This window comes from Dysidea avara, chromosome 11 (assembly GCF_963678975.1).
Source record: "Dysidea avara chromosome 11, odDysAvar1.4, whole genome shotgun sequence".
NCBI lineage: Eukaryota > Metazoa > Porifera > Demospongiae > Dictyoceratida > Dysideidae > Dysidea > Dysidea avara.
Window position 1 is genome coordinate 27,296,358 of NC_089282.1, and position 22,844 is coordinate 27,319,201.

The following is a 22,844-nucleotide window of genomic DNA, read 5'->3' on the forward strand; positions in this document are numbered from 1 at the left end:
CTAGGCATGGAGGTACTATGAGCGAAAGTATGACAGCGTGTAACAATCATGGTTAACACGATACGCTTTGTTACAAAATCTACGGTCTGAATTCTCTCGCCAAAATCTCTCACAAAGGCCTAAATACTTGCTGTAGTCTGTTGGATTACTATTTACGCTGCTTAGAACACTAATTCCCATGCTTGAGCACATAACTGTCTTGTCCTCTCAAGTCACGCGTAATGGAAATCAAACCGGAAATCACTTGCGTTTCCTATCCCTTTACTCTATTATATATGGTATGTACTACAGCCACACTGGTATACTGTAGTACTACACTATGACATGCATGGTAGCCACTACACAATACTAGGATACTACATTAGGATACTAGACAATACTAGGATACTACATTAGGATACTAGACAATACTAGAATACTACACTAGGATACTAGACAATACTAGGATACTAGATAATATTAGGATACTAGACAATACTAGGGTACTACATTAGGATACTAGATAATATTAGGATACTAGACAATATTAGGATACTACACTAGGATACTAGACAATACTAGGATACTAGACAATACCAGGATACTACACTAGGATATTAGGCAATACTAGGACACTACACAATACTAGAATGCTATACTAGGATACTAGGATATTAGACAATACTAGGATACTACAATGGGATATTAGACAATACTAGGATACTACGACAATACCAGGATACTAGACAGACAAACAAACCTCCATGCCTCTAGCTCTGTTGTAATGACAGTACACATCAGCTAGGGTCATCATTCCTCCACTACTAGCTAATGGTCGCTCCAGGAAGGAGGCTAGTTGTTTAGCTAGTTCTTGATGATAACTAGTACCAGTACCATGTGTCTCTCTGTGACATCATTATGATATTATTATAGTGACATCATTACAATACTAACTTTGTCACTGGATTGGCTATCCCTACACTGAGCAGTGTAGACTTGAATGCTATCGTCTATCAAATAAGAGATGTAACCATCAGTTGGTGACCACTATACCACACCTCATCCTCAGTGATCGTTCCTTTCTTCTCTTCTATATCAGCAGCAAACTGGTTCACTAAGCTAATCATATCTTTGGCCTGCACACAACCATAGATATACAGACAAGTACTCAGAATTGGATACATCTTTTAATTATTACACAGAAGACTAGTTCTACTCAATAACATAAATGAGTTGTCCTAAACTTGGTTTTTCCATTAATGGTGCCCACACTTCGGCCACTCACACCAAGACACACCCACTAACCAGCTCCGGCCTGTAAATAACCACCTGTTGTCACAACAAGGCTTACCAACAACTACTCTACCACCTGTTGTCACAACAAGGCTTACCAACAACTACTCTACCACCCGTTGTCACAACAAGGCTTACCAACAACTACTCTACCACCTGTTGTCCCAACAAGGCTTACCAACACCTACTATACCACCCGTTGTCACAACAAGGCTTACCAACAACTACTCTACCACCCGTTGTCACAACAAGGCTTACCAACAACTACTCTACCACCCGTTGTCACAACAAGGCTTACCAACACCTACTCTACCACCTGTTGTCACAACAAGGCTTACCAACAACTACTCTACCACCCGTTGTCCCAACAAGACTTACCAACAACTACTCTACCACCCGTTGTCCCAACAAGGCTTACCAACAACTACTCTACCACCCGTTGTCACAACAAGGCTTACCAACAACTACTCTACCACCTGTTGTCACAACAAGGCTTACCAACACCTACTATACCACCCGTTGTCACAACAAGGCTTACCAACAACTACTCTACCACCTGTTGTCACAACAAGGCTTACCAACACCTACTCTACCACCCGTTGTCACAACAAGGCTTACCAACACCTACTCTACCACCTGTTGTCACAACAAGGCTTACCAACAACTACTCTACCACCCGTTGTCACAACAAGGCTTACCAACACCTACTCTACCACCCGTTGTCACAACAAGGCTTACCAACACCTACTCTACCACCTGTTGTCACAACAAGGCTTACCAACAACTACTCTACCACCCGTTGTCACAACAAGGCTTACCAACACCTACTCTACCACCTGTTGTCACAACAAGGCTTACCAACAACTACTCTACCACCCGTTGTCACAACAAGGCTTACCAACAACTACTCTACCACCCGTTGTCACAACAAGGCTTACCAACAACTACTCTACCACCTGTTGTCCCAACAAGGCTTACCAACAACTACTCTACCACCCGTTGTCACAACAAGGCTTACCAACAACTACTCTACCACCTGTTGTCCCAACAAGGCTTACCAACAACTACTCTACCACCTGTTGTCCCAACAAGGCTTACCAACACCTACTATACCACCCGTTGTCACAACAAGGCTTACCAACAACTACTCTACCACCTGTTGTCACAACAAGGCTTACCAACAACTACTCTACCACCCGTTGTCACAACAAGGCTTACCAACACCTACTCTACCACCTGTTGTCACAACAAGGCTTACCAACAACTACTCTACCACCCGTTGTCCCAACAAGACTTACCAACAACTACTCTACCACCCGTTGTCACAACAAGGCTTACCAACAACTACTCTACCATCCTTTGTCCCAACAAGGCTTATCAACAACTACTCTACCACCCGTTGTCACAACAAGGCTTACCAACAACTACTCTACCACCCGTTGTCATAACAAGGCTTACCAACAACAACTCTACCACCTGTTGTCACAACAAGGCTTACCAACAACTACTCTACCACCCGTTGTCACAACAAGACTTACCAACACCTACTCTACCACTTGTTGTCACAACAAGGCTTACCAACAACTACTCTACCACCCGTTGTCCCAACAAGGCTTACCAACAACTACTCTACTACCCGTTGTCACAACAAGGCTTACCAACAACTACTCTACCACCCGTTGTCCCAACAAGGCTTACCAACAACTACTCTACCACCCGTTGTCACAACAAGGCTTACCAACAACTACTCTACCACCCGTTGTCACAACAAGGCTTACCAACAACTACTCTACCACCCGTTGTCACAACAAGGCTTACCAACAACTACTCTACCACCCGTTGTCACAACAAGGCTTACCAACACCTACTCTACCACCTGTTGTCACAACAAGGCTTACCAACACCTACTCTACCACCCGTTGTCACAACAAGGCTTACCAACAACTACTCTACCACCTGTTGTCCCAACAAGGCTTACCAACAACTACTCTACCACCCGTTGTCACAACAAGGCTTACCAACAACTACTCTACCACCCGTTGTCACAACAAGGCTTACCAACAACTACTCTACCACCCGTTGTCACAACAAGGCTTACCAACAACTACTCTACCACCCGTTGTCACAACAAAGCTTACCAACAACTACTCTCATATATTGCCATTCTACAGTGTTGGGACAGTTACTTTTAAAAGTAACTAGTTACATATAATTATTACATATTACTTGCAACAGAACTATTTAGTTACAGTTACATACAGTGGAACCTCAGTTATCCGAACCCCTTGGGAACAGGGATGGTCCATAAGTCTGAAAAGTCTGTATCTCTGTGTATAAATAGCCTTAAAACAGCATAAAGAAAACTTTGTAAAAATCACCATTTACAAATACCCTAATAGAACAGTCACTACTCTAATAGAGCAGTCATTTTCGTAATTTGGTTAACCGAGAATCTGGATAAGTGGGGTCCAGATAACTGAGGTTCCAGTATTACCCATATAATAAAGTAACTATAATAATATATTACTTTGTGTCCACAGCCTTAAGCTGTCACGTGTGAAACTACCACCTTATCATGTGACATGATTGCGTTGTTGGACAATGTGCAAATCTTGGTTATAAGTAAGAAGCTGGTGAATAAGCTTCATTCAGTAGGCTTCATTACTTCGTTGTGGCTAGGCGTTACTCAGTGGATCACTAATGAGATTAGTAACTTCGTTACTTGTAGTAATAATTATTAGACTCGTTACAATAACTATATTACTTACGTAATGCGTTACATTTGTAAGTAAAGTAACTTGAGTTATATTACCTGTTTTTATAGCATATTTCGTTATATTACTTAGTTACTACAAAAGCAATAATATTACATAACACATTACATAAGTAACACGTTACTCCCAACACTGCCATTCTACAGAAACGTATTCTGAGTGGCATTCCCACCTTGCATTTGTATTGGAGTCAATGGGCTCACATGAGATGATTCCAACTATTTACAACCATGAACCTTATCCACAATGACGTTTTATGACATCACGAGAATAAAAATGGCCGCAATAGTTGGGGGACTGTTATACAAGCGCCTATGGAGAAAATTTTTTGATTGCTCATATTTCAGCCAGGAAAGAAGATATAGAGTTCTAAACAAAAGGTGCAGTCAAGTTTTATAAAAGACATTACGATAAACGAGTTTTGTCGCGTTTCAAATTTTTTTCTAAATAGCGTACGTTTACAATAGCTTTTGTTACTTTATAACCATATCTGTCGGTTAATGGTCGATATCTCCATGTCTAGCTGAAATATGAGCGATCGAAAATTTATCTCCATAGCAGCCTGTATAACAGTCCCCCAACTATCGCGGCCATTTTATTCTCGTGATGTCATAAAACGTCATTGTGGATATGGCTCATTAACACAATACATGTTCCTAACAGTTTGGGGCAGGAAATGGACCAGTAGCTTAGGGAGAAGCTGCACATGGCAGATAATGAGATCATAGTTCCTTATATGGTTGACAAGTCAATACCACAACTGATAACTCTGATAACAACTATAACAATATTCTAGGGGTAACAAGCCATTGTGCTACTAATCAGACTTACCATAAAATGATAATTGTTAAGATGACAACATATTGCCATCCTTGACAAAAGGAAGTTGACAAATTTGACAAATCAGTGAAATAAAGAGTAAATAATGTTATCAACTTTTAATTTGTTAAATGTCCATTAGTATCTTTACAAGAGCTACAGTGAAACCTGTATTGAGGACACCATGGGACCGACCAATAGTGTCCTGATCATCAAGGTGTCCTGATCATCAAGGTGTCCTGATCATCAAGGTGTCCTGATTATCAAGGTGTCCTGATTATCATCAGTTTGCACGTTAAGGGATAATTTGGGACCATCACCAAGTGTACAACATAATATGGAGGTGTCCTTATTTTAAAGTGTCCTGATTAACAAGTTCCACTGTATGCATGTTTAGATCGTATAATTTCTGGAGTTTTGTTAACACATTTAATTCATAAAAGCCAGTGAAGAGTCAATATTTCAAATGTCCTGTTGCATGGTATTAATGAACACAGTGGAACAATGTGATGAACACAGTGGGACAATGTGATGAACACAGTGGAACAATGTGATGAACACAGTGGGATAATGTGGATGAAAGCAACAAAATGGATGAAAAGTGGTATGGTTTAACAATACCAGTAATCAATGTTGATCCTGACCTTATCAATGAGGGCATCAAGGTCCTTGAATGCCTGTATCATGATCAACCAATCATCAGCTACTTAAATAGACCAGTCAACTAACCTCTGATACACTCTTGGTGGTCTCTTGTTGGCTCTTCTCTATATTCCTCTCTATGCTCATGATACCCATCCTTAGGGACTTCCCCTAGTAAACAGTAAACAATAAACTAGGGAGTTAGGACATGACGTCACGATAATTGCATGACATTTGTACATTGTGTCATAGAGTTTAGCTCTACTAAACTGTGAAGTATTTATTGTTGGAAATGATAATTCACTAGTTTTATCTAAGCCTTGCTAAGTCCCAGCAAGGCTTAGATAAAATTATGGTGAAATTTGCAAGGCTTAGATTATGGTGAAATTTGCAATAGAGCATTATTTAGAACAAATACCAATCTTATCAGATATTGTTCACTTGTTAGTAGTAACTTTGGCATCTACAATGATACAATGATACAATGATCTGTTGTAATTAAACTACGCAAATCTGTACACTATGTCCCGACAAACTCTCCAAGTTAAGGACACAAAAACCTCCAGAATAAGATCAAATATTTTGGTCCCCACTAGCCTAGCCCCACATGACTGGTTCCACATCTCTGAAAGAGGACAACTCTTTACTGTTAACAACAATACATCAACCTTAATTGTGTACCGTACGTGATACAAAATACCAGACCAGTTGATCAACACCAGACCAGTTGATCAACACTAAAGGTACCACACCAGCTACTGTACTTCCTACATTTCCACCTAACTACAATATTGATGTTATTACAATATAAAATTGCTCATAAACATTCAATTTAATAACTCAAGGATGAAATTACACTAGTTCATGAAATTTGGCTCATCTGTAGTAGTACTTGACCTGTTAAAATTGTTTCATTTAAATGTTTAATATATCTAAAAAAGATTATGTCTACAGGAAACCATAAAACTATACAACCTTTTCCCCATGTCTGTCCTCAGCACCTTCACTGTCATGAAATATTATTTCCATTTTTAGCTGTTCTCTTGTACATAGTATATAAACAGGTGTCCACCACACAACCTACTTGGTTACTAGCTACTGGAGGAGGTCGGACTTTCTCCCAGCTCTTCTTGCCAAGTGCATCCTTTAATTGTGAATGAAACTATTAGAATATAACCACTAAACCATGACACCATGACCACAAGTCACTACACCTCATCCTTCCCTCCTTTACGAAATGACAACTTCATTAAGTCATACTTCTTGTGAAATACTGGTCCATCACTTTTGGGTCCTTTCGGATGATTTAAATATAACACTATTTTAGCACTGTAATACAATGGGAAAACACTAACTACCGTTACACAGAGGAGGTACTGTATAGCCTAAATATTTCGAGGGGGAAATATTCCCTGATTTCGCAGTTTTGGGGGTTATCAGCAAAAATTTTATCCTTGAAATATTTAGACCTCCATATAAATCTAATACATTTTGGGAGTGTTTGGTAAATCTATTTTTAGCAACATTGCTCAACCTCGAAATATTTAGGCTATACGGTACGACACGAATTAAGCGCTATTGAAAGAATCCACAGTAATTAGTATTAAATTATGGACATGTACACAAAACAGACAAAAGAAAATAATTGTTAGTAGGCCAGTAGGCCTTTTAGTCCGTCCATATCCCGTTGTTGACCAGAAATGGTCTAAATTATTCTTAAAGTTGTTGAGATTAATTGACTCAATGGAGATCCACTGATTAATCACACTGTTGGTAAACAAGTTGAGCCTGGATGTGAGTCTACATTGCTGTTTGAAAATTGCATTCTTCAAATGGTAAAATCGTGGAAAATCAATCCATAGACAAGATTTGATGAACTGCAAAGCTACTTAGACGCTTGTGCAGTTGATTTTCACTTCCCAACTTGCTGCTTGGCTTGATTTCGTACGGTTAGTTATTGATCACACGATGGTTCCTCCAATAGGCTGTGTATATCAAAACTGAACCACTGGGGTTGAATGGGGTTGAATGGGGTTGAATGCACCGTTGAATTAAGCATAAGAAAAGAGTTCGATCGGCACGTATTTTTCATTGATGATCCCACGAAATAGCTTCCCTGAACAAAACATATGCACTCGCATGTGCATGTCATACCTCCTCTGACTGTTACACACGCAAGTGTTACACAGGGGTTAATTTAAGGGACCACACCTCCTCTGGGTTAACTATAGTCCCCACCACTCCAGGTTTATAGCCTAAATCCTTCACATATAGTTAAATAATCTCTCCCAAAACAAAGTTGTATAATGGTCAAAATTCAGTGGCATCACGGTAAATTGTACAAAAACATGAACCCCCCCCTCCCCCACACACACTAAACAAATCAATGCATTCTTGATTGTGGCATCAAATGTTGAAATCACAAAAAAATTGCTGGGAGCACAACTACTCGATGAAGAAGTTCAAATCCGTTAATATTTCATACCGCCACAATTCTTGCCTCAATAGGTGTTCACAGGCCCAACTGAGCCGTGAAAGATATGATCATCCCACAGCAAATATCAGTGAGTGGTGATGATTATTCAATTGAGGTGAGTTGTGGCTAAATCACCAAATCACTCACACAACTAACACTGTGGATTAGTGGTCTGGTCAGTGTAGAGACTGTACACGTGGTTAATATGACATGTAGTGGTGAAGGGACACACAGGTACAATATTTCATAGATCAGAAGTGATCGATGATGTGTGTACTGTGTAACATAACCTTCAGATAGTGGTTATGATAGAACATCAGAGTACCAGTTCCTACAGCTAGTCAGTAAACATTATGAAATATTCTGATGCATGACTGTTAAAAGTGTTAATATCCGAAATGCATGAAATAGTACTCCTTACAAACTAGTCCACTCCATCTGTTATCAATACACATGCATGAGTATATCTAGTCTCCTTGTAGATCTGATCACATTGACTATACCTTCAAACAAGTGTTTGTACAGCACTCACCATGATGTAAGACCAAGTATCAAGTCTTATCAAGAACAGTACACTACTAATAACTTGCTCAGTTAAAATGCACAAGCTACAATGTTTGCTGGGCATATTATCACTCATAGATACAACTATCTCAGTAAGTATTTCATCCACAGCTCTCACAGCCAGCAGCACTCAGTAGCCTCTTTTGTATTGGCATCATTTCCTTACGTTAAACAGCACACAAGGTACAAGCATGACCTTTAATATGAGAAATTCCCTTGTCAAGGTCCTTGTTGAATGGCTCCCTTTTTAGTCCACCCTTTACCAACTTTCTACAGAACTAGTGACTCTCTGATTATCTTCACTACCAGAAGAATACTGAAAACGCGATATACTGAACCCATGGTACACCAATACGGTACACGCGTATGCAAAAGTTGGGTTTACGTAAATTAGATCACGTGTTGAAAATGCTTTATACCAACTTACTGGCTCCACAGACTATTCTGATGTTACCAACCAGTGGAGCAATTGATCAAGGACCACACCTGTCAGTGTAATGCTCCATCCAATTACTTGGTCTCATTTTATTCATCCCAACTTTTCAGGTGCAGGACTACGGAGACTTAAAATCCTGTTGCTTCGTGTACACTAAATCTAATCTGTCACATGCCCCATGCATACCGTCAAGAGTTTATAAAATATTATGAACTCTTGATACCGTACAACAACTAAAGTTTTGAAGAAAGAAAAAGTTTATGAATTTGACAAATTATAATTTGTAAAATGTCCTTATATAAGCGTCTTTAAATTTAGATCTTTATGGATTCGTCAAATTCCCCTTTAGTCAACATTTCCAGTTGTAACCAAACAGTGTACTATTGCTATACTGATCACTCTGGCTATCAGTGTACGGTAACCCTGAGTCTAGGCCTCTGTTTGCGTACTATATATTGTCTTAATAATCAATAAGATGTTTATTATCATCATACCAACTGACCTTCTCCTAAACTGAGCAGCAGACTCCTCAGTTCTCACAACAAGGGACAAGTCCACTGCTATTGTATTTCCCTGTAAGGTGTGACCACTAGTTAACCATCAAATATGACCAGTCACTTACCTCTTGCCCCTCATCATCCCAAATAATCCGGTGAGTAGTTAACTCAACCATCCCACTTTCGTACATCGTCTATTAATTGTGTATCTTGTGATGTGTGTTGAGTTATTAATGTACTAACCCTGTCCTCTCCATTGTATAGTCTCACTCCGGCTTGTTGTGCCAACACGGTCTCCCCTAGATAGTGTTCGTTAGCAACGGCCCAGTAAAAACGATCCATGTCCCTGCACTAACTCGCTTTAGCGCCTACTTAATAAATTCTGTCTACTATCATAGCGCTTCACTCAAGTATACCGCCCCGTGTGCTGACATCAATCAGTGGGTGATTATCACTTTTACCAAACCAAATATTATATTCATAGCTGCCGCCTCGATAGCTGCCGTACCAGACACCAACGGTTTTCCTTCACAATTATAAGCGTCTCCCTTTGTTACACGCCATACTCACGTGCCCAGCTTGATTCATTTTTCATTTGAAATAAAACAAGTGAACTAGTTAATGTACAACCAGTGATGGTGGTCATATAGTAGTACAGTGATATGGTGGTCACTTAACACAACACAGGATGGGTGGGTGGTCATTTTACATAACACAAGGGGGCTGGGGGTCTTAATTTGTTACATAAGGTCAGGGGGACTATATTACAAGGGGTGGTCATGGTACTTAAACATCAGTCTCTTCTATATGATACTGTTTGGTGGTCGTGGTGATAACAGCAGTGGTGGTGAAGTTTTTCTTGCTAATAGCAAATGGATCATTGGGGCTATCAGGTAGTCCACTGTCTTTACGGCCCATTGGAAGATTCCTCTTCACGGCAGGGTGGTCCATAGTTGAGGTGGAGTCATGGACAGGACACACTACCTCACTACTAGAGATCACACTGCCACAACTGTCACTGTCCTCTGTGTCTGTATAGTAGTCCAGTTGATTATCATTCCAATTAATGTACACCTGATTACTGTCACTATGGTTACCACAAGATATTAACTGTGTTAACTGTAGTACTAGTTGAGTGAAGGTAGGTCGTTGATCAGGGTCACCATGCCAACAAGATAACATCAACTGGTAACTAATGGATACACCATGGCAACACATCACCATGGTAACAACTCTTACTGGTCATTATTACAATTGTCTGGTTTATCCAGTCGATGACCTTTTTGTAGCAGGGAACAGAGCTTGATAACAGGAATATGATAGTACGGCACAACACCTGTGTATTGAGGTCACTGCATATTTGAGGTCAACCAATATCACTACTAACCTAGTTGAAATATCTCCCATAGTACTATACCATAAGACCATCTATATGAACAGTGATGTCAACTAATTAGCTACTAGTAAGATAATTTACGTGTCACTCTGAGATGAAAACTTCAATTCTACCATGCTCTCTGGAGCCATCCAACGAATCGGCAGATGATTCTAAACAATTGTGGTTCAGAAATGAGACAGAATAATAAAGAGATACCTTCTTATTTCTGTTCTTCTCGTATATGCCACTGTATAGTTTACGTGCTAGACCAAAATCAGAGATCTTCAGTACAAAGTCATCACTTATCAACACATTCCTAGCAGCCAAGTCACAATGTACACACTACACACAAGATGATACAGTTACTATTCTCATGACATCATATCATTACATTTTGACTGGCAAGGTGTTCCATCCCTAGGGCTATTTGTTTAGCAAAGTTGAGTACTTCATTAATACTTAACGGATAAAACTGATCACTTCTCTTCTGACGAAGATAATCTAACAAGTTTCCTTTAGATGCCAGTTCCATCACTAACAGATATTTACCTGTCATACAACACACAAATTAGCTATCTACTATTAGTGGGTAACTTACTAGCATACATGCTGACCCCTAATAAACCAATAATGTGCTCATGATGGCCGACGTGATGAAGGATCATTACCTCTTTCTCAAATGTGTTCTCATCAGAGGAGTCACCTGTTTATAAGATATTACCTCACTAAAGTGACCACCTCACTAAAGTGACCTCCTTACATTGTAAGGTCTTCACAGCCACTGCCTTATCACTGAGATAAGCCTTGCTCACATGACCAAATGCTCCTGACCCAATTGTACCATCAATCACTAACTTCTCATATGGAATAATCCAGTCTGGAGATGATAGTATGCTACTGCCAGACTATATGGTTAAACAGCAGATGTGATATTACCAACATGTTAACATAACAACTCACTGATGACTTGTTGATAACAAAATCAGCACTTGCACATGAATTAGTGGACAAACGAGCACCAATCTTAGTCCTGGACACCATATTAGAATATTGTCTACTACTAGAACTGTTAGAGTAGCGATACACCAAGCAGAACATGATAACAATGAACATTACGATGAATAAGAATATTACAACAGCCACAGCAACTAATAATGGAAGCAACTCCAGATCATGTGACTCCTCCACTACACTAGACAGTATCTTCACGCTAACATTACGAGAGGTGATAAAGTTATCAATACTAGCATGACACCCGTATGTCCCAGTATCGCCCACATTAGTAGCTATAGTGATGACATTATCAGCTTCTATACGTTGAGAGTATAACATCTTATGTCTTGAAGTGTCTGAGTACAACCAGATCAAAACAGAGACATCAGACAAGCGATTGTTGAGTAAAGGATCTACTGTGACAGTACAACTGATGTAGGTAGTGTTGAGATTAATAAATGAGTCAACATGAAGTGGATCTGTAACAGAATAACAATCAAACATTATTAGGGTGCCCCCAACACTGGTACCTGATATAACAGTCAGGTTAGTTGTCTTGTTCACATCATGGACCAAGTCAAGGACTCTACAGAGATATCCTCCAGCATCAGATAACTGTACATTGTTTAGTAACATTGTAGATTTGGACACATAACGACTCAATGGTTCATATTGATCATCTAGTGATTTGTTCAATGAAGTGATGCTAGAGAACACGATGGAGCCAGATATTACTGTAGTTGTGGGTGACACTGTGTAACAATCAACTGATACGTTACTGCCCTCAATAGCTACCACATTATCTGGCCAATAAGCAATATAGATACTGGTCTCATCACCTAACAAGGAATAGTACATGACTGATGTAGTACAAACCAGGTCTCTTACTGTTTATCATAAAATTGATGTTAAGTAATCGTTCGACAGGTCCCTGCCATTCATTCTCAGCCACACAAGTGTATTGGCCAGAGTCAAGTTCAGGAAATGCTGACTCCAATACAAGTCTTAATACAGTGTAATTGTCCATAGTAACATCTTCAACATGTATTCTACCATAATAGGGTATGATGTCATTTTGATGATGCCACTTGACAATCACTGGACCAGGTCCACCTGTAGTCATACAGTCTACACTTCTGTAAGGATGTACTTGTTGCCATTGGTTACCATCATAATTATAAGTGATATTTAGCGGTTGATAACCTGTGAACAATAATCAACCATCAATAATCAATGACCTCTCATACCTGCTATATGGACATAATCAATGTTGATTGGAATGTTATTCTTGTTCAGACACAGATATTTTCCTTGATCATTTAAACTGTTTATCACCACTGAAGTGTTATTGATAATGGAGTGATGGAATTCATGATCCAGTTTGATCAGCTTGTTACCGTAACATGAAACTCTAGTGTCCCCAGGACGTGTTACACTAAGGTTGGTAACTGAGTTCCAACTGTTACCTATAAAATTGATATTAACAGACATGAAAGTAATTGTTTTCTTAGCATGGTTAATCAAAACTCATTTCATTCATATTTAACACCCAACTTAATACATCCCACATGTTCAGTAGTTTAATGGCTTCATCACCTTGAGGAGTCAACAAGGTGATACTCATCAAGATCACTCCATCATCATCATCAACACACTTGTATACACCATAATGGTAAGGAGTGATGTTCGGTATGGTAAGTGTCAGGGTGTTATTAGCTACCCTCTGTATAATAACTCCGTGAAGCTGTAGTGATGTTGCTAATTTGAGGAACCCATCATACCAGGTGAGCTGATGTTGGTGTGGAGTTGTGCCAGTGCAGTTGAAGGACACTTCTTCTCCAATGGAACTATATCTCACTAAAATACAAGATGGAACTATATCTGAAGTGATAATATATTTAGTGGTTAATCTCATTAACATTACTCCCTTAACCATGAATAATAATGGGTAGCTAATTAGTAGCCAGCTTGTCCTGTTTGTGCACATTTAATAGTCTATCACCATGATAGCTGAATAAACCAACATCATCCCCAACTGAGCTGTTTACCATCATACTGGGCTTCATGCCTTCCCGCCAAGCCTTTATGTGGCCACCCGCATTTAAACTAACTTTACAACTGCTCCACATTAAAACAACAACACATTTGCATAATTAAAAACACATATAAAAGTATTTTATTTGCAACTTGCAATACAGGGCAGCTATGTTGGTCAAGGTTGAGTAACATGTGAAACATTTAACACCCTTTGACACAGGTACCCACCGGCTGAATATAACCTGTTACATCGATAACAAATATCAGACTGTCTACATGACTTGGCTGTTTTGGATTAGATAAGTAACAGTGACTGTACTACAGACACAACACTCAGGCTGTCATCAGGCTGATCAGCCTGACAGCTATCTATGCATGTCCAGATAACTCAACCATGTCAATACCTTGCGTGTCCCTCTTGACCGTTAGTAACTCTGCAGGCGCCACAACCACAGAGATCACTAGCAAGATGGCTGCTGCTTTGGTGGGGTCTACCGCAGCTGAGCTGCTGCAGCTCATCATTGCGGTGGTAGTAGCTGAAGGAGAGGCGCGTCACCGCAAGCGAGCTCCACTGGCTGCAACCTACAAGGTAGACACATGATGGACACCTCCCGCTCCATACAACACTTATCAATATGCATATCAAACACAACCACGTGCTGAATATCAAAACAGTTTATTCGTAGCAAGAATAATTTACTAATTCACTTTGAACAATACCTTCAAGACAAAGAAAGATACGACAACTGTGGCAGCATAGTAACTCACCCCACGCGAGTCATCATATATAAGCGAGGAATAGGGTTAATTACTTTCTCGCATCCTCTTCGTGGCTACCGCGAAGAATGGTGATTAAATAGGAGGAGCTTGTCCAAACACGTGTTACATCCGTAAACTATTGACTGAGTATAACGGAGCAGCAATCAGTGCAAAATGGAGATTGTGGATAGTCATTTTCACTTGTGGACTCCAGAGACTCATCCCTGGGTGGGAAGGATGAAGGACGGGGGTCATCCCGCTGGAAAATTTGGTACGTCACATCCAACGCGAGGTGCAAATCCAAGTCATGTTCCCACAACTGAATAAAATTGATCCCTCCAATTGTTGCTCAATGTCGTCCATTAATTGCTGTACTCTAGAAATTGTGGCGACATTTTATTGTTGTAGCCACTCCCCCAATTGTACTGTCTGCACCCCCAAGTTGTCACGTGTTGCAAACACCCTGGCCTTAATATCATGGTAACACTATCCAGGGATGTCTGTTAGATCACACAAACTTATTTCTCATCCATAGCTGAAATGGGCTGGTTTCCTAGCTAGTTACCAACTGTATTAAATGGCCACCAATGAAATGAAGAACTCAAACCTGTCTCACTACTGGAGCTCACCTGCCCATTTAACAATAGATGGTTACTGAGCTTGATCATTTGTCATGTCAGTACTACAAAATTTCTTACACTTGTAAAAGTACTTGATAAGGCAACAGCAATTGCCAGGGATAGGTAATAATGACCTGAGATTTTGTAGATGAAATATAGCTCAAAAATTTTGTGTTGTTTCAGTATATTTTGAAGTTGATGATACACAAATGTAACAAAAGATTGTGGAATTTTATGGAAATTAAAATTTACTACAATACTTCTGATATGATTACTGAATTCTACAGTGAAATATGTCTTGAAAGAGAAATATGGGCCCTCATATTTCAATATTTGAAATTTTGTAGATGATTTTGGCTCATTACCTACCCTGGATTCTTCGCTTGCAGTAACTCAGCTACTTGACTTGGACTAACTTATAATTGTGTAGTTCTTCCTTTCTACTTTGACTTATCTCTGTAGTCACATGTGACTGAGAAATTGTATTGTAATTCATATCATTTGATGGTTCCAAAACAATTGATGCGGTAAGAAAAGCAGAAATCCAGGCAACTATTAGTAAGTTGATGTGGCCTTATACTTCACTACATCTTATACAGAAAAGTTGCCTCTTTGGAAACATCAACTTTAGGTTACCCGGTGAGACCCCAATCTACTTGTGTAATAAGGACATGACGACATATATGCCACTTTTATGACTTCTCATGACATATAATACATTTAGTTTTTGGTCTCTATACCATATAGGGGGAAAAGTTTCGATGGGCGAAAGGTTCGTGGTAGAGGGCAAGCAAACATATTCACGGTTAATATTTCAAGATAGGCAAAATATGGTGGCACCTGCTCAAAGTGTTTAGCCATAAAAATAATAAACAATGCACATTTCTCAATAAGTGGGTGCGGCTCATGACAATTATGATGCATACATACACTGGTACGTACCTGACAATTGATTGTAGTTCTACATTTGGCAGACGCATAGCAATGTACATGGCTTCATGCAAGCCTGCAGACTGCTACAACATACCTTTCCATGTATGACTAGCGACAGACAGTGATACACAATCCCAATAAGTGGGCCTGGCTCACGAAAGAAGCTGGGCTGCTGCACGTTGTTAAGCAAATCAACTATTTTCATGTGTCAACCAATCTGGCAGATACTCGCAGCAGCATTCACGGAGAAACTTTCATGGTTTTTCGAAAAGTTTCATCCATTGAAATTATCTCCCTACACAGTATTCAATTTATCCAAATTGTTAATGGGCCATGCCATATTAGGTCATGGATGTTACAATTATCATGGCTTCCCTATTGTGACCACCTGTCTATTAAGGCCAAGAAATTTTGTCTTGTTGGTGACCGGCTTAGACAGGTCTCACTGTAACATCTTAAAAACTCTTAGCTAAATTATTTGGGTACAAACATTATCCACTAGCGTAACCAAAACAGGCTTGTCAGTTTTTCACAACCACTTCCTGAATTTTGATGTGGGCAGTCAATATTCATTATTGACCAAAATCACAGCAAAAGCAGGCTATCTGTCACTTCAAGTATTATTGAAGACCTTCTTTACCACCTTCTGGAGCATTTTCTTAGCTGTAGATAGTAGCTAGCATATCTCAATTTTGTAATGCTACTAAATTTAGGGGTACCAGGATGAGAAGTTATCTTTGCCTGACCCCATATCCAGTAGGGAGGCTGAAGCTGCAAGTCAGGAGCATACCACTACAATTATGTTAAATGGAGGCATATATCACACTAGGTGGGGATGATGGCCACACAGCCTGCTGGGATTCTCTGAATTAATTAGCAGCCAATGTGATAATTAAGGGTTGTTTATAATCCTCCCACTTCCGATCCAGTAGAGTCCTACACTCTGTGTGTTAGTCCTGTCTGCTTGTTTAAGTTGTGGTTGACAGAACCGACTGACCATCACTGGCCACTCATTTAATAAAATATTGCTCATGTGACACAAAGCACTTTAGCTGATAGTGAACAATCACCATGGTGACAATCCTTTCCATCATCTCATGTATCATGTTGTTTGATAAGAATAGTAGCTATACAATATTATTATTACCAAGGTTAAACACGTAATTGTTGCTATAAAGCTTGTAGAACTGATAGAAGCTACAAACTGTATTGTATTGACAATGAGAACTGGTAATGTGGGCTAAGCTCTGCAAAGGAATTAGTGGTTAAGATTATATTTTAGGAAGTTAAAAGTGTTGAAACACAACTACTTCAAAGTTATTATTTTAAAAACTAAGCAGTAATAAAAGATATATACTAGTGATGGTAGCTATTTCAATGCAGGGAAAATCCCTACATTGGCATATTACCTACCTCAATGCCAAAGTAGGGATTTCCCCACATAGCTATGTTGTAATAACCACTATCATTCATATTTCTTGTTTCACTGCTAGAAGAATCTTACTTCATTTTAAAACTAATTGCACTACTTTGTTATGTTACAGTATAGTGATCCAGCTGTGACTGTTTTATTAGAGTATTTCAATCTCTCTGCTTGTCTTGAGTGAGCTACGCAATAGTTTGAGGGGTGTGGTTTTCCATATCAAGCCTTCTGCAATGCAACTGCAGCTAGACCTTTAGGGGGTGTGGTCATGATGTGCTCTAATAATTACTGGTGTGTCGGTGTGTTCTCATGTAGCGATAGGCTGTTTCTTGTTATCAATGCTGGGTTTGATGTCAAGACTATTCTGTGACTTTCATGCATAGATATTTCTAGGCTGATTTTTAACAGTCGTATATTGGGTGGTTTCCGTAATTTTAGGAGGGAACCCTACTAGACTGTACTACTGTACTGATACAGTCAACTACTCTATTAGAACTTCATAATGGATTTCTACGAGATTCACCATCTATAAGCTGAACCTTGACCTTCCTGCTAAACCTTGACCTCTATGCTGAACCTTGACCTCTATACTGAACCTTGACCTCTATGCTGAACCTTGACCTCTATACTAAATCTTGACCTCTATGCTATCGTCAACGTATCTACCATACCATTTTACTGATCCACAAATCTGTATTAATAGTGCTAAGTCATTAAAATAACTCCTTTCTTGATGTTTGGGTTGAAATGCTTCCACTGTAGCTAAGCCCAAGTGAAACTTAAAGTAGGCATTCCAGACCGATTTTTAAATTTTGGAAAAACGGGCTTTTTATATGCTCAATAGATAGAGTATTGATTGTCGATCTCAGAAATATATAGTTTGTTGGGTTGGAATTAGCTACTTTGGCATGCACAGTGCTTAAAAACTAAAAAAAAGGTACATTTTTTCTCCAGGGCTCCCCATACATTTTACAAGGGAAAATGGCACAATTGAATCAGGAAGCCATCTAGCAATCTGGACTACTTGAAACTGCAGTTGCTCCTAGCAGCAAATTTGTACATGTAATGAGAGTAACTTCAGGTCTTATTGGATCTCAGCGATCTTTGTATGCTTTGTGGTGAGCAAATATGTTCCACCTACTGCACACTTCTCAATACAGTGGTGTATACCCATAGGCAAGTGGCTATCTCAAGTTGGTAAAAACATCAAGTTAGCAACTTATAAAGGTAAACAACTAAAGTGGAGGTGCCACAATGATGCAACAATACCTAAGGTGGAGTTGTGGTTTCAATTATGGCATTGTTATGCTGACTTTGAAGTGGTTTATACTTTTGAGCTGATGACACAGCCATCAGAAAATTGCTCTGGAGCTGAAAATCGCTAACCCGAGTGAAGTAACTACGCACTTTAAAGTAAGCACCAGTGACTACCTTCCACCCGACAGTACGTTTTTTAAAGTTTTAAAGTATTCTACATACATTACAAGGTTTGAAAAGATTACAAAACAACACAGAACTTACTTATATGTAACGCGCACGATAAAACTAAGATTTTCATGGTGATCAGCGTGTGGACAAACCCCACAGCGATTTTCATCCTCATTGGAGCTCAGACGACGGAACAATCCCAAGTTAAACATGAGTTGTCATTTTGTGCCAGGGTTCTATTGGGGAATATACGGAGAATTTTTTTATTAAAAAATCTCGGATACTTGAATGCCTACTTAAAGTTAGCGACACTTCAACATCAGAGGGTTGTACTCCCTGCTAAACACAGATCTCAGCTTCCTCTTATCAGAAACTGCATGGCAAGGAAAAGATATGTTGTTGCACCCTCTCCCCTACTGTGAAATCCTATTGCTGCACTAACAACAGTTCAGTAGTACAATAGTAGGTGGATAGTAGTACAGTAGTAGGTGGATAGTAGTACAGTAGTAGGTGGATAGTAGTACAGTAGTAGGTGGATAGTAGTAGGTGGATAGTAGTACAGTAGTAGGTGGATAGTAGTACAGTAGTAGGTGGATAGTAGTACAGTAGTAGGTGGATGGTAGTACAATAGTAGGTGGATAGTAGTACAATAGGTAGATAGGTATTCTTGTTTATTTTTTAGTAGCTAAATTTTCACTACTTTTTGTACCGAGTCTTCTTCTGCAACTAAAAGTCACATCTCAAAAATTGTCTCACGATACCGTAATTAGTTTTTGTTTTGTTGTAAAATAATTTTCATGTGCCAAAACTTGTACAAAAATTTCTTACACGAAGATCATTACACAAGATTGAACTACTCTAATAGAGCAGTCATTCATGTTCATGTAAATCATACGAAAATATTTTTACGTGAAATTTTTTTGCAGGAAAATAAAGCAAATTATGGTAATTGCTAGTCACCTGAAATAAACATTACCAATATACAATCCCACAACTATTGTGCTGTTGTACTACTATAATCCCACAACTATTGTGTTGTGTACTACAGATAAAATCCAACAGTACATGATGGAGGAGTATGGCAGTGATTGTGCCGGCCATAATGTGACCAAGTCTGTACATGTTCAGTGTTTCTATGAGGGAAAACCCCAGGATGAGACAAGGTAACTGAACAACATGTATGGATCACATGATCCACAACATGTAGGTGGTTACAGAATATTGCTGACACTACACCCAATGGAGTACCTCATGGTAAGTTCTCATTGTGACAGGTGGACATATTTTAAGCACAACTAAAGCCAAGAGTTAATAAAGGATTGACTCTTGCTAAAACTAACTGTCCAGTAGGTGTTATGGTGTAAACTAAAACATGGACACATTGTACACTTGTCTTACTATGACTGTGTAACATACTTAGCTGTGTAATTGTATATATGTGTGCATAATTATTGTACATATTTATAATTCCATGTGTAATTGTATGCTAATATATTTGAACACATGCCATCACCACATGGTGTCAGAAGTGAGTCATGCTGGTCATAACGTTGTCCATAATAATCTTTAGCTTTAACCTCCATCACCATTTTGTCTCAAAAACACTGAAGAATGTCCAAAGTGGAAAATAGTTTTGCCATGTGTTGAGACTGGATGACCAGCACCAAATAGTCGATCTGTTTTTCACCATTGAAAATTTCTTGTCCAACTGTACAACCCATAACTATATACACAAGAAAGCTACACACTATTATACTGCTGGCCTGGATGGTATGCCATCAAATTTGTCCTTTCTCTCATGTTCCCTTTACTAGGGTAAGTTGCTGGTAGTATATCTGTGTAAAGGTTCTCTTCATCATGATTAGGGACCCGCCGATTATGCTCATAATTTTACCTATTATGCTATGCTGCACTGCTCAAAAATTTACCTATTATGCTTAAATTTATGCTCAAAACTTACCTATTATGCTCAAATTATGCCCAATTATTTATGCCTCAGTTCCCATGCACTGCTAATAATTTCCAGTTTATGGATAAATAATAAGTGGCTGAAGCACAAACCTACTTGTCAAAATGCATATCACAGAAAAGATCGATATACTCTAATAGAACAGTCAGTTATGTGATTGTTCTATTAGAGTTACTGACTGTTCTATTAGAGTATATCGATCTTTCTGTGATAGCTATTTTTATAAGCAAGAATTCATACTGTTACAAAATACTCTACCTATTATGCTAGCATTATGCTCAATGCTTTCAGGCACCTATTATGCTCATAATTATGCCAGCATAATCGGCGGGTCCCTAATCATGATCCTTTTAATAAGGCCAACACCTTTATAACAATAGTACATTTTATATAATACTGTTGATGATATTAGTAATATGACCTCTTGCTATGCCTTAACAAGTGTGCGAAGAACAACACAACAACAGGTCCAGTGTTACTAGAGGCTATCAACAATAGCTGAGTGAGAAACTACTAGCTATATAGTCACTCCACGTAAATAACATTCTGCTGTCTATTACACAAATAACTCTAAACGAGGGTAATCTGGTACATTGCAGACCTTATCTGCTGGGGCTTATAATGATCGACTATAAGTGCCTGTTGGAACCAGCGGGCACTTATAATCTCTAATTGATAAGCCCCAGCAGATAAGGTCTGCAATGTACCAGACTTCCATTAATGTCATAATGTACAATAGTTGTTGATGGGACACCTTGTCAAATGCTTTGGAAAAATCCAAAAGCAATAAATCATTTTGTACGCCATTAACATAGTGTTCTGTGCTAGGACCTTTGTTATTAGGGACACGTCAATTATGCTGGAATAATTTCAGGAATAATAGGTAGTTGAAAAAAATATTCCAGAATAATCAGATTATTATATTATATTATTACTGTGAAGACCTGGGAAGAGTACGATGAAGCTTAATCAATTAATAATTTGTTACTAGACCAACTAGTAAATTGATCAATGCCATTAGAGTCAATCACGTGCTGGGGTAAAGAACTCCAGAGTTTGATAGTGGAGGGAAAGAAGGAATATAAATAGGAATCAATTCTTGTATAAACCTCTTGCTATGGCCTCTTGTATTGTGCAACAGGTACAGGTGTAAGGTAAGAGTTTGCTGAGATGTCAATAAGGTGATTAGTGATCTTAAACGTCATAGTAGCTTTCTGTTCTTCTCTACATTCAGTAAGGATCAGCCAGTTAAGGTTCGTTAGCATTTGTGTAACACTGGCATAAGAGGAAAAGTTATTCATCGCAAATCTTGCTGCTTGCCTCTGACTTCTTTCTATCATATTGATATCCTTGTGACCAAATAATTGCTGTTTAATCTAATATAGGCTTTACCATCGCTTTGTAACAATTACTTTTAATTTCAAGTGAACAGTTATGTAAGCTTCATTGCAGAAATCCTTTGGTTCTGTTATCCTAGTCGATAATTTGCTTTATACATTCAGACCAAGTAAGATTGTGACTAATTGTTACACCTAAGTACTTAGCATGGGCAACTTTCGTAATTTCTTTTTTTTTGAATTGGTTTAGAATTGGATGTTTTTGTTGGTTATTCTGAGAAACTCACACTTTTTGAGGGTTAAACACCATTCATCAGCCCACTTTCCAAGAGAATCCAGATCTCTCTGTAACTGTTGGCAGTCCTGCTCTGAATGAATAGTTATCCTCTTATTTTGTGCGATACTATGATCAATTCCGTTCAAGAATATGGTTTCTCTCAAGCAGTTAATTTTCCAACAAGGGGAAACAATGTTTTAGACATTTTCA

The 22,844-nt window shown here is 38.9% G+C and overlaps 3 protein-coding genes across 5 annotated transcripts in view; 1 reads left to right on the plus strand and 2 right to left on the minus strand.

Annotated features, from left to right (window-relative positions):
* The window catches only part of LOC136239550 (vacuolar protein-sorting-associated protein 36-like), a 31,403-nt gene extending 21,434 nt beyond the window's left edge, over positions 1-9,969 (minus strand). Inside the window, exons 1-10 of the mRNA XM_066030295.1 lie at positions 9,724-9,969; positions 9,606-9,674; positions 9,486-9,556; positions 6,722-6,836; positions 6,592-6,669; positions 5,595-5,678; positions 5,510-5,542; positions 1,038-1,115; positions 934-989; positions 740-884 (exon numbers count right to left, since the gene is read on the minus strand). Of these exons, the coding sequence (XP_065886367.1) occupies positions 740-884; positions 934-989; positions 1,038-1,115; positions 5,510-5,542; positions 5,595-5,678; positions 6,592-6,669; positions 6,722-6,836; positions 9,486-9,556; positions 9,606-9,674; positions 9,724-9,822 (828 nt within the window). The 5' untranslated portion in view covers positions 9,823-9,969. The remainder of the gene's footprint in view (positions 1-739; positions 885-933; positions 990-1,037; positions 1,116-5,509; positions 5,543-5,594; positions 5,679-6,591; positions 6,670-6,721; positions 6,837-9,485; positions 9,557-9,605; positions 9,675-9,723) is intronic.
* An 85-nt stretch (positions 9,970-10,054) lies between these two features.
* Positions 10,055-14,802, minus strand: LOC136239546 (fibroblast growth factor receptor 2-like). 2 transcript variants are annotated; one of them, XM_066030291.1, is made up of 15 exons: positions 14,657-14,802; positions 14,293-14,470; positions 13,448-13,708; positions 13,099-13,317; positions 12,740-13,054; positions 12,382-12,690; positions 11,819-12,330; positions 11,619-11,763; positions 11,457-11,561; positions 11,250-11,407; positions 11,075-11,200; positions 10,958-11,028; positions 10,868-10,908; positions 10,720-10,816; positions 10,055-10,672 (listed from the first exon to the last, which is right to left on the minus strand). In XM_066030291.1, exons 2-15 carry the CDS (start codon positions 14,408-14,410, stop codon positions 10,267-10,269), a joined length of 2,883 nt encoding a protein of 960 aa, XP_065886363.1. In that variant the 5' UTR covers positions 14,411-14,470; positions 14,657-14,802; the 3' UTR covers positions 10,055-10,266. The 2 variants fall into 2 exon arrangements, with proteins under 2 accessions (XP_065886363.1, XP_065886364.1); XM_066030292.1 differs by having other exon boundaries at positions 14,609-14,764.
* LOC136239554 (uncharacterized protein y4mH-like) overlaps positions 14,585-22,844 on the plus strand; it is a 29,912-nt gene continuing 21,652 nt past the window's right edge. The window contains exons 1-3 of one of the 2 annotated variants that reach the window (XM_066030302.1): positions 14,585-14,918; positions 20,100-20,214; positions 20,259-20,305. In XM_066030302.1, the coding sequence (XP_065886374.1) occupies positions 14,822-14,918; positions 20,100-20,214; positions 20,259-20,305 (259 nt within the window). In that variant the 5' untranslated portion in view covers positions 14,585-14,821. The remainder of the gene's footprint in view (positions 14,919-20,099; positions 20,215-20,258; positions 20,306-22,844) is intronic. The other variant, XM_066030301.1, reaches the window with a different exon arrangement.